Source organism: Aulonocara sp. 'chitande type north' Nkhata Bay, linkage group LG3 (assembly GCF_057382095.1).
Source record: "Aulonocara sp. 'chitande type north' Nkhata Bay isolate Kocher_YH1m ecotype deep benthic linkage group LG3, A_spYH_male_GT1.1, whole genome shotgun sequence".
NCBI lineage: Eukaryota > Metazoa > Chordata > Actinopteri > Cichliformes > Cichlidae > Aulonocara > Aulonocara sp. 'chitande type north' Nkhata Bay.
In genome coordinates, this window is record NC_141346.1 from 66,400,993 (window position 1) to 66,420,527 (window position 19,535).

A 19,535-nucleotide genomic window follows, 5' to 3' on the forward strand; every position below is an offset into this window, starting at 1 on the left:
CGGACACGCCGTCGGGGCTGAAAGTGGACAGCTCACAGATCCTGAAGCTGCAGGTTTCATCTGTCTCCAACCAAAACTGAGTGAACCAGCAGCAGAAGAAGATCCAAACTACGCTTTACGTTTGATGAACATCGTCATGAATTCTCTCTGACTTTGACCTTTACATCCTGCACAGCTCTCTCTCTCTCAGTGTACTTCAAGAACAGTTTACCTTCAAAAATCTGTTTCCTGCATTATTCACTGCTTATTACGCACCAGTCTGCTGTTGTGTTCACTGCTGTCGGCCTCCGAAAACAAAGCCTCATTTCTGCTGTTCAATACTGAAGAAATTTAAACCTTTTAAAATGATGAAAGATTACAAACTCTCAGCTGTGTCTGTAATCAAACCTCTGTAACTTTGCTTCCCTGCAGCAGCATCAGCTCATGTTCAGACACATGTTGATTCATGGTTTGCTTCAGTTTTTGATGGACTGCAGAATATTTTGAAGGTTATCTGCTATAAAAAGCCAGAACAGGAAAATCTGATTCATGTGTTTCTGTTTGATCCTCAGTGGCTTTGACACAAAGGCCTCTGCTGTGATGATCACACCTCTGATCAAGTCTCACAGTGTCAGCTTTGTTTTTATACATATGGATATGTGCTGATAAATGATCAGAATTACAATATTTCCCATTGTCTGCTGTGTGCCGTGACCTTTGACCTGCTAAAGACAGTCAGCTATGGATTATTCATTGTTGTGTCTGATACTTAGGACTGTGAGGAAGAACACTACACAGTTAATCAGGGTCCCCTCTCTCTGAATCAGGAAAGGTGGGCAGGCCGTGTGTGGGCCGCGGGCCATACGTTGAGTCTCACTGTTTGAAATGTGAACATTGTTCTGCTGCAGTCAATGGACTAAACCAGAGAAGAAGAAAACAGACTTTACCATGAAGATCCTCAGTGTGGATCAGTATAATATCAGCCTGATGTCTGCAGTTTAGTGTCAGCACAACTTTCACATCATATTCATCTCAGCACAACTAAAACATGCTGACTGACCTCAGAGTTTCAAGTCCACATCCTGGACTCTCCAGGAAACCACACAGATGCTTCACTCCTGAATCCTGCAGCTTGTTGTTGTTACTCAGGTCCAGCTCTCTCAGATGGGAGGGGTTGGACTTCAGTGCTGCTGCCAGATAATCACAGCTGATCTCTGACAAACCACAGCCGCTCAATCTGTATAAAGAATGAAAGATGAAAGTTTATTATACAAAGTGTGAGCTTGAAATCATTCAGTGTTTCATCATCTATTCAGAGCTGAAGAAGGTTCAGAATGTAGAAGTTTAGAAAATGGAAACTCCAAACAGCTGAAGCCAACAGGAAGCATCTTCAAACAAACACAACAAGAGAAAAAACTCTGAATGTTTCACATTAAAGTCATACATTTCTCATAAAAACAGGACAAAGACTTGAAAAAGTCGTGTTTTTTCCTTCCAGGAACCACAAGGCTTCACTTTTAAAGGTGAAGTGTGAAAGAAATGGACATATTTGAAGTCCAACACCTTTTTCCAGTCACATTATTAAAGCAGACAAACTACAAGCTCATTTTCATTCCAACAAGTCATCTTCTGACCTGGACTAACAACACTGGTCTCTATGTGCAGCTGGCTGTGAGACCAGTGCTCAGGGACCGTCTACAAAGTGCAACACTGAAAGAACATCACACACTCATTTGCTTCCATCATCCAACCTGAAGAGGAAACAGAGACCCCATCTCCTTCAAAGTAAAAGCTGCTCCTTTTGGACTCAGTATCAAAGAAAGTCTACAGTATAACATAGAAAAGACAGAACAAAGTTTAGGTTGTTTTTAAATTGTGCACAAATGAAACTACACTAAGCTCAATTATGTGACAGACATTTCATCCCATGTCAGTTTGGCCTCATCCTGGGCCGGATTATCCAGCACACACTCTGACCACAGGCCCAGGGGCCACGCACAGCTGGGCTCCATCCAAGAGACAGCAAACAAACCAACACAATAATAAAAAGCACCATGTGATCTTCTTACATCTTCAAGACAAACATAGTAAAAACATGAGCATATTTGTTTCCTGATAAAACGATGTGACAGGTAGAACAGAGTAAAGTGGTGGTGTTACAGCCTTTCTCCCCTCTGCTGCCGAGGCTGTTAGTCTCTCCCAAACTCAGCTACAGGACTTCCAAATGAATGAAAGCAGCAGAAGTGGATTTACAAATGAAAGAGGAAGAGGAGAAGAAGAGGAGAGGGAGGCCACCCTGACCATCACTCCAGCTGAAAACATCACACTTCCATTAAAGTTGGTGAGAAAATGTTGAGCAGGATGAGCTGCTGGCTAATCTGGAGGCTGTAGCAGCAGCTCACAGTCACAGTGGATTTCCACTCATGAAAAAGCTCTGGCTGCTTCATTTCTCATCTCATATCAGAGACTTTAATGCTTCACTGAAGCTGTACTGTGATGCTTCCATATTCCAGTGAGGCCTCCATAATGATTTCAGCTGTTCTGTACACACACTGTGTGCCCTGTATGGCTCAAAGTCTCTGCAGCCTGTTTTTATCTGCTATCATCAGATCTTCATCATCCTCATTCACATCCCTTACACACTCTACAGCCTCATCAGCACTGACTTCATCTTCACTGACTGATGGAGCACAACATGAACCTGTGGAGGCTGAACCACTGTCCTGTCAAACATCTCCCCGTCACCACTCCACTTCTGTCAGCCTTTAAATGAACCCTGCTCAAGTCTGTCACTTCTGTTTGGAGCCAAAAGGAAAAACTGCTGTTCAGTCGTTTGGAAAGACAACATTTCTGAAAGCACTCAAACTTCTTCACATTTGTCTTCAGACACATCCTGAACATGTAGGAACTAAAGAAAGTTTCAAACATCAATCAAAGACCTGAAATATAGAAAAACAACAACAGCCACAGTCAGTGAACTCACCTCAGAGTCTCCAGTCGACAGTTTGGACTCTCCAGTCCAGCACACAGAAGCTTCATCCCTGAATCCTGCAGCTTGCTCCAACTCATATCCAGCTCGTTCAGATGGGAGGGGTTGGACTTCAGAGCTGAGGCCACAACTTCACAGTGAGACTCTGAGAGTCGACACTGAGTCAGTCTGTGATGATAGAAAATATAAAATGTGTTATTATAAAAGCAGAAAATCTGCATTATAAACACAGACTGAATGTATATGAAGACAAAACAGAGTGAGGTCATAATCTGATGAATCTGCTCTTCACATCTGTGCTTCAGCTCCTCTTACTGTGTTTGACATGACACAACGATTGAGTCTCTCTCAGACCTGCAGACTTTTAATGAGAATCTTTGTTTGGCTTTAATCTGCAGATGAAGGAGGAAGATGGTGTCACATTTAGGCTTCCATAATGTCCACAGTCTGTCACTGAGATCTGATCCAGAGTCAGAGTGAAGACACACATTTGGACTGTTTCCTGTTTTGACTCCAGAACATTTTGAATGAGTTCAGCTCAGTGAAGAGTTCCAGCTGGAAAGATGATCTCTGTTTGCTACCTGCTGTCAGGTACGACTGTTCACGTCCACACGCAGGAAAAACCTGCTGACTGTTACCAAACGGAGCAGAAATCTCATCACTGGACAATAATGATGAATGAACTCAGAGCTGCTGATATCAGATCTGATTTCAGGGGAGCTAAACACAGAAATGATTGGCTCATTTTAGCTTTCTGAGCCATTATCTGCTGGTGTGTCGCTAGTTGGCAGAAAATGATTTGTATTCCTGTTCAGGGCTTCAGTGTTTATGAGTCCAGATCCAGGTGACAGCAAGTCAAAATGATGTTACCTGTCTGTGTCCAGCAGCAGCCTGTATTCACTTTGAATATTGTTATAACCTGACATGGATCAGTTTGCCTTTGATTGGTTTGTAAATGTCACTGTTTCCATTGGACCTGAGTGACGTACAAAGACAGAGAGGGAGAGAAAGGAGAGAGAGGATGGAGACAGCAAAGAGAGAGCAAACACAAACAGGTGAGAGTGGACAGGTGACCAAGGTCAGCAACCAATCAGAGAGCTTCTGTTTGACCCACAGTCACTGATGATGACTGCACATAACCAAGCAGTGTGTTACTCTGATATCAAATATGGATCCTGCTCTTATAATAATGATCATCAGGTGATATTATTGTGTTATTTTGTAGCTGAATACGATGTTTGTGTGATTATCAGTGAAAGAAGCAGTGAGGAGGATGGAGAGAGAGAGAGAGGACAGAGGGTGAAGTTAGAAACACTAAAAGGATTTTTCATGGATTTCATGGATGATTTGAGTGATTTCCAGCAGGACACTTAAACATGTCAGTGGACGTCATAAAGAACATATTCACTGATATGAAACGTGTCATTGAACAGGATTAATATCAGTGGAAACATGGTGGAAACAGCTGTGACTGCATGGATGTGACACACTTCAAATCTGTTCTCCACTCTTGGATTTGGGATCCATGGAGCTGCTGCTGAGTCTGTACAATAAAGGAATGGTGTGGAAGGTTGCAGCGTACGGACACAAACACTTTGTGGTTACAATCTGATTTTATTTTCAACATTAAACTACTAACCTACACTGATCAATGATGCTAATGATCACATCTGGACTCACCCAGCCTTTCTGCAGTTCCTCACAGCTGGAATCAGTCTCTGTCGTCCCCGCTCTGATGTGTTGTACTTCAGCAGGTCCAACTCATCCAGAACCTCCTCTGACATCTGCAGCATGAAGGCCAGAGCTGAGCACTGGATCTCAGAGAGTTCCTTCTCTGATCTGTTCTCTGACTTCAGGAACTCTTGGATCTCCTGATGTACTGAGAGGTCGTTCATCTCCATCAGACAGTGGAAGATGTTGATGCTTCTGTCAGGAGAGATTTCATCACTGTTCATCTCCTTCAGGTTGTTGATGACTCTCTGGATGGTTCCTGGACTGATCTCTGTCTGACCCAGCAGACCTACTAAGAGTCTCTGGTTGGACTCCAGACAGAGGCCATGAAGGAAGCGAACAAACAGGTCCAGGTGGCCATTTTTACTCTGGAGGGATTTCTCCATGGCTCTTGTTAAGGTTCAAAATTGAGGAAGGAGAGTACACACCACCCATGGTCCAGAGGATCTTTGGTCAAACAATGATTTTAATGAATACACGCGTGGGAAGACACTCTGTACGCAGACAGCCAGTAGTCCTCGACTTAATCAAAGCATGAACAGATATTTTATAGCATCAGGGTTTGTTTACTGACGCCCCTTCATGCGTCACCGGTACATTTTATACATAGATCAGATCAACATCATCATGACTTTTCACCCAGAAAATCATCTTCTATTTTCATGGCTAGCCCTTCCTGTCTACCTTTCAGTTCTTGTCTTGTTCCTCTTTCTTGCCGAGACAACAAGGAACGGTTCCTCTTTTACCGAGACACTTTTGCAGTTACAGCCAGACTAATGTGTGTGTGTGTGTGTTGACCTCACATGCTCTCTGTGTCACCTGTTGCACTTCTGACCTTTCACCAGAACGGAGGCTCACTGAGACTATGTGTATGTCTTCTACTAAATAAATGTTTTAACCAAGAACCTCTACTAAAACCTTAATATAAAATGATCTGATATATAAGTGTTTTGTAAGCATGTATTGCGATTCCTTCTATGGCTCCAAGTCACTTGCACAATAGATTGTCCGAACATCGCGCCGAACAAAGCTTCCGACCCCCAATTAATTGACCGAGCTCCAACTCTTTAATAAGCACAGATATGCATTGTGTATAAAATAGTCATAGCTGCTTAAGGCCTTCTTAAAGCTATCTGTTACATTGTTAAAGCCTCGTCTTAGCCTGCGGCTCAAAATAACTATCTGCTTTCACTTCTGCATACAACTTCCTGTCAGCCTGCAACTCAGTCTTTCTGAAAGAGACACTGTTTAACCCCTGAATGCAATATAAACTCCAGATTTTATTATTAATGCAATGGTAATGATGACAATTATTTAACAATAGCAGTAAAATAATTTCCCTGCTCCACACTCCCTCTCACGACCTCTGGAACACCAGAGGTCGCAATACATTGTGGTTCAGCAGGCCTCGAGATCTCCAGGATCCTCGCCCCTCCTGTGGTCGCCGAGATCTTCTGCAAAGGAAACAAAACACCTTTTCCTGCATCTCCCTAACCTATCCTATCTGGGACTCTTTAATCAAAAGCCTGATCCTAATTATCTTCTTAACTTATTGACTTGTATTTATGTATACTCTTCAACGTTACTCATCCCTTTAATGTAACAATACCTTCTAATTCTAATGTATCAGACTTAACCAAAATATATGCTTTCCTTCCTCGTTGGTCCTTCTTTAAGTTCAGTTAAAAGCTAAATGAATTTAAGGCCTTTTGCCTGGAATCAATACTGTCATGTGTGTTTCTTAACTCTGTGTCTGTAAGCGTGTGCAATCCTTCATGAACTCATATTATCCTCACAGTAGATTGGCTAATCATAGCGCTAGCCAAAGGCTCGTGACCCTCCAGAGACAAATTTGAGCCACAACTCCTTTAAAAGCACAAAATGCAATATGTATAAAAATCATTTCTACGTAGAAGCTCCCCCTTTATCCTAAAAATACCTTCCATGTAATATCTGTATGTGTAAGCCTACATTATAACCACTTCTTCTAAAGATCAAAAAATCAAACCTGTTCTACTCCTTCAACCCTCACTAATTTTCCCTCTAAGATTTATTCACAGCTTTGAAAAACCAGCATTGTATCTTCTAAACAGGATTCAGTTCTGTCATGGTCCTGGGCCATGTTGGCCCAGTATTCTTGGTTCCTTGTATTTTCGCTCCTTATTTAGGCCAGGTTTTCTGAGGTGTCCTGTTGTGGTGTTCCCTAAATGTTTTTCCCTTTGTGACTCTTACCCCCTTGTGCCCCTCTGTGTATTTATGAGCTCTCGTCTCTCTTTGTGTTTATTCCATGTTTTCCCCCAGCCTGTTATGTCTGTGTTCTCCCCGTGCTCTCTCTCCTCCTGTCTGAACCTCTGTGTACTTCCTGTTTTACTTTGACAGTCTCTCGTCAGTATGCGTAATATTGTGTTCACTCCTGTCCTGTCTCGTTATGTTTATCAGTGTCACCTGGGTTTCCCACCTGTGTGTAATCTCCCTGTGTTCTCTGGGTGTATTTAAGTTGTGTCTTCTGTTATGGTAGTTGCTGGTTCGTCTGTCTTGTTTCCCCTCGGTCTCCCTGCGTCTCGTTTCTGGTTTGTGTTATTAGCTTACCCAGTTTAGGTTTCCGGTTTCTTGTTTTTCCACCAGTGCTGTTTTGTGCCCACCGTTGTAAATAAATATTCACCTGCACCAGAGCTGCCGCCTTTTGGGTCCTTTTCTACAACTCCACACGGCTTGCCTCGCAAACCGTGACAAGTTCACTTTTAATCCTTTAACCTTAACTTAAAAATAACAGTTTCAGTTTTACCATATCCAAATGATCAAAAACCCAAAAGGTCCTAAAATGATCCTAAATTATTAAACAATTAAATTATTAAACCCTAAACCCCCCTTTATCTTGATACATTTCATGTGTCAAGATACTATACAAAACTTAAAATGCTCAGTTTTCCCCACTCATGATCCAATGTATGTCATAAAATAAACTTAAAACAGAACAGTTATCAGTCATGTGTTTCTACAATTAATGGTAACTGAGTTACATCAAAAAATATTTCCCCTTTAGCATTTGGCATTCTCCCAACAATATACTATAATCCCATAATCTAACCCCAGTCAACAAAACAAAAATTTTTCTGGTAAAAGCAAATTGTTTGTCCACATTTATTCACCCTCACATTCACTCACACATTCACTCCCATGCAGTCACACATTCACTCACATGCAGTCACACCATGTATTTGCTGATAGTGGAGCTTCCCGCACGATCAGATACTCCACCCTCAGCAAAATGAGCTCAGTCATTTTTTATTTTCCATAGGAAAATATTTCTTTATGCTTTTGGACTGGATTGACTCGCATAAAATCCTTTTTACAGGGACTTACGACCTTGATCAGTCCCCAGGTAGCTTTCTCCTCAGCCAATTATAATCTGGAAAGCCCACCTTATATTTGCTCTTCCCGAGAATTTTCAGCGCCGTTATTCACTGTTTCAGGCCTCCTTAAAACAGAAATGAAAAAATAGAGCTGATTGTTAGCTCATAAAAACAAAACAAAATCACCTGACAGGTTTTCTTTAAGTGCACTGTTACAAAATAATGGGCCCAATTTTTTAGACATGTCCATGTTTCCTAAAACTCCCTCTATTAAAACAAAAACAACACCCCAAACCTAACTGACAAAATCAACCCCTCACCACAACAACCTCAACAAGCTTAAACACACAAGTCTTGCCACCACATAATTTCACCTCCTCAATACACCGAAAGTCTCATTAAAACCACACAATTTGCAAACAAAAATCACCCCCTTTAACATACTTAAATTCAGCAAAAAAACCCCTTGCGACAACGTATAATCACTAAACTATAAACTATTTCCTACCCAAATCTATACTCCTCTTGTCTGCCATGCTTCCTCGTCTGAAAGTCACTTCCTTAGTCACACACGCACAGGAAACTCTTACGTCACCACTCACCACTACAGCTAATGTGCATACTGAGCCATCTCCCAAAAAGCTGTAACAACAGAAACATATGTTTAAACATTCCCAACTTATTAAATTATGTTATTTCTTTCTACAGTTATCACTGGTTTTGATCACTCAGTACGAGAGCACTCCTAAGACACTCTTTTTTAAAACTACTTTAATCCCTTTTTGTTTTCATAACTCCCTTTGTCATATAGCTTATTCTGTTCCTCAATTACAAACTCAAATGCATTTTATTAAACATTCACACCATTGTATCATTCATACAAAATAGCAAGCTGTTCTTCATTGCATATGTTTGTGTTCTTAGCCAGGTTTAATCAGTGTCTATGCATTAAACTCCATGAGCTTGTCTTGTCTTTATAAGGTTAATGCATTTTCTGTTTGTGTGTGTGAATTTGCATATGTTGCTTTTGCAGTGTGTCAGACTCCTTCATAATTTTGCCTTTAAACAGTCAATTTTCTCCTCCCAAATTTACTAACCCAAATTCTGATTTCCTACCTTAAATAGCAGCATTCCTTGTCCTCAGCCAGAAGGTAGGGCTCCACTTGCCACTTTCCACCTCCACCTTAGCCCAGCGGCTTTACCCCTTGAGGTCCCATCCTCTTCACTTCATCTCACCAGTGAGTCGGAGCTCACCGGGACTGAGTGAGGCGAATAATCGTGACTGTGCCTGCCTTAGGTTGTCCCAGGGTTTCGAGGTGGGATCTTACCCGTCATGGGCTATCCAGCCTTCCATACTCGCCTGATACGGGGCCCAAGTGGGCAGGGGAGGGAACACACTGGCTCTGGGAATTAAAGGAGTGTAAGCTGCTTCCTTCATTGCATCTTATATTAAACTATCTCACTTCTGACTCCTTCCTAGAATAATTTCACATATGGCACTTTGTGTATGTGTGTTTTCTATTCATTAATGTAATTGTCAGTTATTTTCTCTCCCGGTCAGGGAACCACATTATTTTCTCTCTTCATTTTACCTTCTTTTGTTTGTTTGTGACGTTCTACTTTAGTTCTACTAAACCTTGATGTAAAAACAATACTCCCTTATTTCACGCACACACTCTGCATTTTGCCTACGCACACACTTCTCTCTCAGACTTCCTCTGTTCACACATCACCTTGCACTCACTCTACTATCAACTCTCATAGTGTTATTATTATTTAGTATTTTGTACACCTCACACAGAATCATTCAAATCGAGTACTCACAGCATTCACATCACAACCTTCAACTTTCACTTTCGATCCTGCAAGACGCAGAGATGGACATCTCCTTCACCTAACATAAAACTAAATTACCATATCAACATACAATTACTGAAATTCAAACTCAAATACACCGTCTGTTTTAATAAAGTCAAAGAGTAAACAGGTGTACCAAGTGTATGTACTTATGTGTTTTAAACTGAAAGAAAAAGAAACTCAAACTCTTATAACATCACTCATGCCTCTCTCAAATTAAAAACACTTCCAAACTTTAAAACATCCTACTTTACATCACCAAAGAAATACCTCTCACACCTTTATTCATCATTCAAAACCTTCTAGTCACCGCATTCACACTTAAAGTGTGACTAGAGTTGAGGAATATAACTCAAAACCCACTTTCCTAAGAGTATTTTAGACATGCTTGTCATAATCAAAAAAGCAAGTAAAAAACAAACAAACAAAAATTGAAACCTCTATTAATTCTCACCGCACACACAAGAGATTGAAAAAATAAAACACACCAGCAACTAATACTGGAGAAAAGTTACTACTGAAAGTCATGTGTTAGTCTTAAGTATATACAGTGCACTCAATATATTTATATATCTACATCCAAACTCAGTCAGTTACTATGCATCCCCTACGGCAACTCAAAACTTTATTTATAGTCCTCTAATAAACATAAATGGCATTTGAAACACACACTCAACAATGTTTGCAGCAGTATTTGTAAAACCAACTGTGGTTTAAACAGTTCACTGCTTACTCATTTGCATTTTCACTCACACACCGTCTAAAAATAGCAGCAGCATTGCCTCAGACTCCTTTCACACAGATCTTTTTATATTACAAAGACGTCTTATATTTACAACTACTGTCAGATCTGTCAGCTTTAGCGCCTAACCAATTTTGACAAATTTCAGTTAACGGTCTAACCGATAAAGTCCAACTTTTTTGTAATCAATTAACCAGTATCTGTCCAACAGTTTCTGGCCTCATCTCTAAAATCCCTAACTCAATTTAAAAGTGTCCAACACCCAAGGTCCAACCTTTGCTGCCCAAAAAAGCGCAGATACCGTTCCAAACGGTAAGGAGACTCTAACTCCTAGCTTAATTCCAGGCTGCCCTGTACCCCACAGTTAAGCCACACTGAACTATCCCTCTTCGCCGAGAGGTCAATGTCGCGCGTCCACGACAAGGAGGGAGCGTAACCTCCGGGCTCTGCGCTTCCTACCAGTCCAACTGGCGTTCTTGAGTAATTTATAATACTTTGAAACAACAGTAAAACACCCAACAAAGTGTAAGACTGAAGCAGGTCCAACCTTATAACCAAAAAATAACCAAATTCCCTAAGATACTAAAAACATTGAGCAGTCCAACTGCTTTTCCTTTTAGCGGTCCAACTGCATTCAATCATTACCAGCAGTCCAACTGCTTTTAAATCCTCAGTACTGTCATGAGATTCTCATCAAAATCAAAGCAGACATTTACCGGCAACTTTTACTGAATAGACATTTAATTTTATCATCCAATTCAGCACACTTCGGATAAAATCAACAGGCCTGTGCCTACCTCTTTTTAAAGGCGCCTGTCCCCTCAGTTTGGTTGCCGGGTCACGCCTGCCTGTCTGACCACAACGGACCATACATCACCGTCTACACCTCCAATCCTCCCTCCTCAACCACCGGACGAAGCCCCCAAATGTTAAGGTTCAAAATTGAGGAAGGAGAGTACACACCACCCATGGTCCAGAGGATCTTTGGTCAAACAATGATTTTAATGAATACACGCGTGGGAAGACACTCTGTACGCAGACAGCCAGTAGTCCTCGACTTAATCAAAGCATGAACAGATATTTTATAGCATCAGGGTTTGTTTACTGACGCCCCTTCATGCGTCACCGGTACATTTTATACATAGATCAGATCAACATCATCATGACTTTTCACCCAGAAAATCATCTTCTATTTTCATGGCTAGCCCTTCCTGTCTACCTTTCAGTTCTTGTCTTGTTCCTCTTTCTTGCCGAGACAACAAGGAACGGTTCCTCTTTTACCGAGACACTTTTGCAGTTACAGCCAGACTAATGTGTGTGTGTGTGTGTTGACCTCACATGCTCTCTGTGTCACCTGTTGCACTTCTGACCTTTCACCAGAACGGAGGCTCACTGAGACTATGTGTATGTCTTCTACTAAATAAATGTTTTAACCAAGAACCTCTACTAAAACCTTAATATAAAATGATCTGATATATAAGTGTTTTGTAAGCATGTATTGCGATTCCTTCTATGGCTCCAAGTCACTTGCACAATAGATTGTCCGAACATCGCGCCGAACAAAGCTTCCGACCCCCAATTAATTGACCGAGCTCCAACTCTTTAATAAGCACAGATATGCATTGTGTATAAAATAGTCATAGCTGCTTAAGGCCTTCTTAAAGCTATCTGTTACATTGTTAAAGCCTCGTCTTAGCCTGCGGCTCAAAATAACTATCTGCTTTCACTTCTGCATACAACTTCCTGTCAGCCTGCAACTCAGTCTTTCTGAAAGAGACACTGTTTAACCCCTGAATGCAATATAAACTCCAGATTTTATTATTAATGCAATGGTAATGATGACAATTATTTAACAATAGCAGTAAAATAATTTCCCTGCTCCACACTCTCCTCGGGAAATCATCCAGAGATGATTCATCCAGAGATGGTTTAATGTGGGGAAACCGAAGCAAATTAGTATAATCATGATAGTCAAAATCAAAGTCAGAATCATAACAAAAATCTCCCAGGAAGTCTTCCACTACCTCTGTCTTCCTGTTGGTGTGACAGTGGAACATGTAGACAGCAGCCAGAAACTCCTGAATGCTCAGATGAACAAAGCTGTAGACTGGTTTCTGGAAGATCACACACTCTCTTTTGAAGATCTCTGTACAAACTCCTGAGTACACCGAGGCCTCTGTCACATCCAGACACACTGCTCCAGGTCTTCTTGGTAGAACATGATGTTTCGTTTCTCCAGATGTTCAAACGCCAGCCTCCCCAGCTTCAGAAGAACTTTCCTATCAGCCTCCGTCAGCTCCTGTGGACTCGTCTCATGTCCCTCATGGTACTTGTTCTTCTTCCTCTTTGTCTGAACCAGCAGGAAGTGTGAGTACATGTCAGTCAGGGTCTTGGGCAGCTCTCCTCTCTGCTCTGTGGTCAACATGTGCTCCAGAACTGTAGCAGTGATCCAGCAGAAGACTGGGATACTACACATGATGTGGAGGCTCCTGGATGTCTTCATGTGGGAGATGATTCTGCTGGACAGCTCTTCATCACTGAATCTCCTCCTGAAGTACTCCTCCTTCTGGGCGTCAGTGAAACCTCGTACTTCTGTTAGCCTGTCAACACATGTAGGAGGGATCTGATTGGCTGCTGCAGGTCGGGAAGTTATCCAGACGAGAGCCGAGGGAAGCAGATTCCCCTGGATGAGGTTTGTCAGCAGCTGGCTGACTGATGACGTCTGTGTGACATCAGACAGCAGCTTCCTGTTGGTGAAATCCAATGAAAGTCTGCTTTCATCCAGGCCGTCAAAGATGAACAAAAGCTGAGAGACAGCCAGCTTCTCTGCTGTGACCTTCTGTAATGTTGGATGGAAAACATGGAGCAGCTCCAGAAGACTGTACTGCTCATCTCTGATCAGGTTCAGCTCCCTGAATGAAAGCAGAACCACCACACTGACATGTTGGTTCTCCAAGCCCTCTGCCCAGTCCAGAGTGAACTTCTGCACTGAGAAGGTTTTTCCAACACCAGCCACGCCGTTGGTCAGAACCACTCTGATGGGTCTCTTTTGGTCAGGTAAGGCTTTAAAGATGTCCTGGCACCTGATTGGAGCGTCATGGAGGGCGTCCATCTTGGAAGCTGTCTCCAGCTGCCTCACCTCATGTTGGGTATGAACCTCTTCACTCTGTCCCTCTGTGATGTAGAGCTCCGTGTAGATCCCGTTGAGGAGGGTTCTACTTCCTGTTTCATCACTTCCTTCAGTTACACGTTCACATCTCCTCCTCAGACTGATCTTATGTTCATCTAAAACCTCCTGCAGACCAACATCTGCTGAAAGAAAGAAAAACAATGAGACTAAAGAGAAAGAAAAGTCTTCAATGTCTGAACAACACAAGAAGTCCAGTTTTCAGAAATGAGTCCATCAGCAGACAGATGTTCAGTCTTACTTTGTACACAGCTGCTCTGACTGGCTGTCTGCAGTCCAACTCTGCTTCTGGATCTTTCTCCACACTGTGCAGAAGCTCTGATGGTGACACAGAAAAGTCAAAGTGGAGATACTTCTGTCCACCTTTGATTAGACTCATTATAAAAAGGAAAACAAAGTTTGAACACAGTCATGTTTCCAGTTCACTGACTTACATTTATTCCATGGACACTCACTCTAACCTGAACCACAGCTACAACCCAACATTGTTGAGGCCTCATCTCCTCCTTTCCTGACTGTAGAGGTTAAATATGCAACAACCAACAAATAAAAGAATTTGGTTCATTTCAAAGAAATTCACACGGTGACCAAGTAAAGTAACCGTAGTAAAGGAGACAACATCCCGTTGATGGTGGGATTATTTGAAAGATTTGCTTTAGTCACGTCACCAAATGCAGTTGAACCACCCGTGGATCCATGTTTGACCATTCTACCACTCTGAGCTCTGCTTTTTAATCATTTTATTATTATCATCATTCATTTATTCATTCTTTGGAGGGGGGCTATTTCCTAATGCCGCCCTAATAAGCTGATGTTCAAGGGGAAATATAACAGAAACTCTTTCAGTGTTATTCATTAATAAATTAACAGATAAACTGTGAAGAAGAAAAAACTGAGATTTAAAGGAGAGAGTGAGAAACTTGATCATCCATCCTCATAATACATGTTTATCAGTATCTGCTGTGACCATACTGCAGTAATAACTACAAGTCTACATTTCTGTGACTGTTGATCAATCACAGCAGGAATCTGAGCTCATCTCTGCACACAGAGCAGCTTCAGCTCTGGGATAAACTGCTCGCTTCACGTCCTTCTCAGCTCACAGACACTCATCCTGATATTTTCCTTTAACATTTGATGGTATAATTCATCTGAGTTTACACTTTATCTACATGAATACAGAAAAACAGACCAAAACACCAGAAACCATCAGTTTCACTATGTAGAATATATTGTTGTTTCCTTGCTTTTAATTCAGAGAAAAACTCTGATTTGGATTTTCTCTGTTCTCTTTGCCACAGCCCATCCCAGCAGCAGCTGAAGCAGCTGACTGTCACAACACTGAATAACACTTTAAGAGGAACGTCTTGATGCATTCTCAATCATCCAGGAAAGTAAATCTCCAAAAGTTGATTCTGTTCATCTGGACGTAGCATAAGTGTGTCCCAGCTGGACTTTTGTCAAAGCTGGAACGGCTCCTAAAGAAAGCTCCAGCCGATCCAGGAGAGAAGGACAACCGCTGACTAAGAGAAAACCTGTAGTGATGTGTCAGGAGTATCGGAGCAGTTGAGATGCATTTTTTCTAAACACCGGGTCTCTGTGGCTTTTAAACCCCAAAACACGCTGCGCCAAAAATTGGTCCACCCCAAGGATCAGAGTAACAGAGTAACATAGTGTACGCTGTTAAGTGCAGGAGGATTGCCAGGATTTATACATCGGGGAAACCAAACAACCTCTGGCTACAACACAGAAGAGCTACTTCGTCAGGCCAGGACTCTGCAGTCTATTTACACCTACAGGCCAGTGGACACTCTTTCAATTACATCCTCATCATGTGTAGGGAGGAACGCTGGTTGGAGGGCGGAGTCAAGGAGGCCATTTACGTGAAAAGGGAAAGACCATCTCTGAATCGAGGAGGGGGCCTAAGGGTACATTTGTCACAATCTTACAGCGCTGTGATTGCAGCCATTCCCCAACTCTCTGTGAATGGGACTCATGGACATTGATCAATGGTCATGAGAATTTGCATAATTAAGATGACCTCCCAGCCCATTTGTCAGCTGGTGATCAGCTGATCACGGGGCCGGGTTTAAAGGAGAGACGCCACCCACCTGGCTCCGCTCGCTCTCCGTGTTAGATTTGTATTGTTGATTGTCATTTATGCTTAGAAATATTTACTTATATATGCTTAGAGTTTTGTAATTAGTTGTAGATTGGTAGAGGTTTTGATCCTTGATAGTCTGCAAACTTTGTGTGTATTAGACAGCACTTTGGGAGCATGAGAGGTCATACCGTGTCTTATTGTTTTATGGTAGGATTAACGTAGTTGCGTCTGTTCTAGTCTAAGTGCTCTTTGTTTAGATGAACTGCAGGACTTCCTCACCGTGTTATCTAGGATGAACCATCTAGGGTGAGGGGGAGGCTACCCTCTTCCTGACCAAGGATGTTTGACCCTTTGATCAGCAGTCCACACACACACACACACACACACACACACACAGGCAAGGTACTCTTTGTTTGTATGTAGACGTCGTATGTTAATGAACCTATGCATATTCATGTAACCTCAATAAAAGGACAGTGTATGGGAGAACGGACGAGAGCAACTGGGGTCAAGCGAAGGGACGGCGCTCTGTCCGGTCTCTCCCGTGCACGAGTAACATGAAGAACTTTGCCTATTTGTGTCTTGCTTAGCAGTGTAATTATATTGTCTTAACGTTCCAGCGAATAGGTTCAAGCTACAAACCTATCACTCCGTCTGTGACGACAGTTCCGAAGCCACGCTTCGTGCACTGATCGTTACTAGAATAACTGCGTGTCTCTTCCAACCCACCGCTAGCCTTCGCCGCGTTGGAGTCTAGCCAGCATGCCACACGGGCACGCCGAACTACTGTGTGTAATTCGCCTGATCGTGACACCATTGTTCCTTCAGTGGGCTGGTTTCAGTCATTATGCAAATGTACTGTTTATACGATTGAAACCTGCAGTCAGCTGAGACTGAAGAAGTCACCTGGATGAGAGACGAAATGTTTCTCCCACAAAACGCTACGTCCAGATGAACTGAATCAACTTTTGGAGAACGTTGAATCAGTATTTCAGCTTTAAGAAGGTATTTTAACACAAACATCAGTCCTTCTACTTCAGTATGTTTGACACTTTGTTTACGCCTAAATTAACTTTACTGTTAACGAGTTTTCATGTTTCTGTAATCCACCAGTGTGCTCATGCTTTTTTAATTGAAAAGAGATTTTTAATGATCAAATATAATTATGTTTGTTATTTGTGGATTTTAAATGTCCTTGACAGAGACAGATGATGATCATTATCCTGCACTGTGGTCTCAAGTTTGGTCGAGCTAGCACAAAGAATGGCTATGTTGAACTTCCTCCTGGGATCTACACTAAGAAGTGAGTCCAACATTAGCAGGGTCTCGTTCCTTTATCTGGATTCACTTTAGCATTCACAGTCACGTGAAGCTTGTTATTAACTCGATAAGTCAACCCAGGGTTTCAGCTGAGCGCTCACATGAAACACATGGTGTTGGCAGCATCTGATCAATCATATTCATGGAGACGTGTATCAGCAACAGAGCAGCTGAGTTTGCAGAAGGAAGTCAAACTAAACCATAGGCTATACCACCTGAAACACCTGAGTGGAAGCTCCTCCCTACACTGTGTTTGAAGCAAAGCACAAAGGAGACACCTGCTGGAGCAGCTGGAGTCCTACAGACACTCAGCCTCTTCACTACACAAACACCTCCTACAACATCCACTCTTTCCACTCTGACTGCTGTGTTTGTGGAAACACTCCAACACACACCGCTTCACATACCAACATAGAAATGTGTGAAAAAGAGCTGAGCTGATATTAAACATGAGGATTTATTTAGAAATACAGAGTCAGGAACAACATCTAGACACACATTACCTCTCAGCAGCAGAAGAACATCCTTTAAAGTTTAAATCAATATCCTTCGACACGTTGCTCTTTAAGGAAACACAGCTGGGTTCAGGTCCAGGAGATTCTGGCCTCTTATTGATCCTAAAAGAAAAACAATAAATGTAACAGCTTCATGAGACAGGAAGGAAAAACTGGAAATATTAAATTAAAGACATGATGAACAAACTCATAAAAATAATGTACTTACTCTTTGTCACATAACAGACTTTTGTTAAAGTTTACACCAATATCCTTTGACCTGTTGCTCTTTAAGGAAACACAGCTGGGTTCAGGTCCAGGCTCTGGATTAGTTTCAGGGTTATGTCCAGCTGAGCCTGGTACGCCCCACAGCTCTGGGCTTTAAAACAACACACACAGAGATATGAGTGTGAATAATGATGGAGCAGTGATGTGAGTGCTGAGCTGTGACATGGAGAAGAGTCATGGACAGTTAGAGATGGTCATCTCACCTCTGAGCTTTGGTCTGGCTCTCATGTTCCCCACACAGAGTGCTTTTAGAGGGAGGGACTCCCTCCTCTCTGTCCTCACACTGATCCATGCTGCTGAAAACGTCCAGATGAACAGAATCAACTCTTTGGGGATTTACTGGATGATTGAGCATCAAGACACTTTTTAATATTTTACTCATTTCTGAAGCTTTTTACCAACTTTGTTCAAATTGGTCTGCTGTCATTTTATTGTTGACAAAAAGAGACTTTGAGTTTGAGTGTTGACGTTTCCATGTGGGACTGTTGCTGCAACACCAGGATGTTACTACAGAATACACTTTATATTGTGAGCACTTGGATGTTAGTCCAGTGGTCCTAAACTGACACACCTGCACCTGGATTCATTCTGACCAGATTTTAGCCCAACAGTGTTTCATACTTAATACATCAGACACAAACTCTGCAGCTGTCATTGTGTGCAGTGTGTGTGCAGTGTGTGTGCAGTGTGTGTGCAGTGTGTGTGCAGCGGGTCACTGTGTCCTATGAGTGTTATACTACAATAAACAGAGCCTGACCGCGGGCATAAAGAGGGCAAAAACCCACTTATGCTCTAAAGATGAAGTTCTGTTTCTCTTCAAATGAGCCTCAGAGCATGTGGAGGGTCATTGAACGCATCACAGATTACCTCAAGAACAACAGGCTGAAGAACATAAAAACAAACGCAGAGTTTCTGTCTGACGGTTTGAACATGAAACAGGAATTATTGAACAAAAACGGCCAGTTTACTAATTTATGATCAATCATCAACGCATTCACCTACAATACACGAATGAACATCACCAGTTAAACTGAAAATAACCTGCACACAAATACGACAGCAGACTATAGCGAACGAGCAGAGAAATGCATTTTATAGATGAACTGTTGGCAGCGACTTCCGAAAAGCAACTCTTAGGACAGCCCTGTCTCACTGTCAGCAGTTAATCAACATCCACCTATGGGCTCAAATTGTGGTCATAGATATTTTGTACTTGTAAATCAGTTTTGTATGTGTAAAAAGAATTTGTGTGTGTGTAAAATAAGGTTTGTGTGTGGACTTAGCCAAAAAATACGTGTGAAACTCTGCACTCAAGTTTCAAGTTACAAGTACAAATTTTGACCCTATTTTCTTCCTTTCATTTGATTGGTCAATGCCATGTCAATCCCTAACTTTCAGTAGCTGTTGAAAGGATAAAGTTGTGGTATGTCAGTGGTTAGAATTACCATTATTACTTTAGGATTAGTTTAACACAAAGTCAGGGCTGACCCG

At 42.0% G+C, this 19,535-nt stretch overlaps 3 protein-coding genes across 3 annotated transcripts in view; 1 reads left to right on the forward strand and 2 right to left on the reverse strand.

The window, feature by feature from the left end:
- The window catches only part of LOC147336664 (protein NLRC3-like), a 146,332-nt gene extending 127,825 nt beyond the window's left edge, over window positions 1-18,507 (reverse strand). The window contains exons 1-3 of the mRNA XM_086285554.1: window positions 18,248-18,507; window positions 17,986-18,135; window positions 17,766-17,879 (exon numbers count right to left, since the gene is read on the reverse strand). Coding sequence (XP_086141680.1) covers window positions 17,766-17,879; window positions 17,986-18,135; window positions 18,248-18,426 — 443 coding nt within the window. The 5' untranslated portion in view covers window positions 18,427-18,507. The remainder of the gene's footprint in view (window positions 1-17,765; window positions 17,880-17,985; window positions 18,136-18,247) is intronic.
- The window catches only part of LOC147336670 (uncharacterized), a 239,134-nt gene that overhangs the window by 13,466 nt on the left and 206,133 nt on the right, over window positions 1-19,535 (forward strand). The gene's annotated exons all lie outside the window — the stretch shown is intronic.
- On the reverse strand, window positions 915-15,807 carry LOC147336671 (NACHT, LRR and PYD domains-containing protein 12-like). The gene is made up of 6 exons (XM_086265480.1): window positions 15,788-15,807; window positions 14,080-14,156; window positions 13,242-13,963; window positions 4,649-4,752; window positions 2,963-3,136; window positions 915-1,216 (listed from the first exon to the last, which is right to left on the reverse strand). The coding sequence occupies exons 1-6, from the start codon at window positions 15,805-15,807 to the stop codon at window positions 1,021-1,023; spliced, it is 1,293 nt and encodes a 430-aa protein (XP_086121606.1). The 3' UTR covers window positions 915-1,020.

Bases quoted from the DNA above. Each gene is read 5' to 3' on its own strand.
- LOC147336671 (XM_086265480.1), bottom strand. From the start codon at position 15,807: ATGGCTGCAATCACAGCGCT. The intron at 4,753-13,241 runs GTACGAGGTTTC...TTCATGCTGCAG, and splicing joins GTGTTGACAGGCTAACAGAA to ATGTCAGAGGAGGTTCTGGA. The intron at 1,217-2,962 runs GTGAGTTCACTG...TTCTTTATACAG, and splicing joins TGTCGACTGGAGACTCTGAG to ATTGAGCGGCTGTGGTTTGT.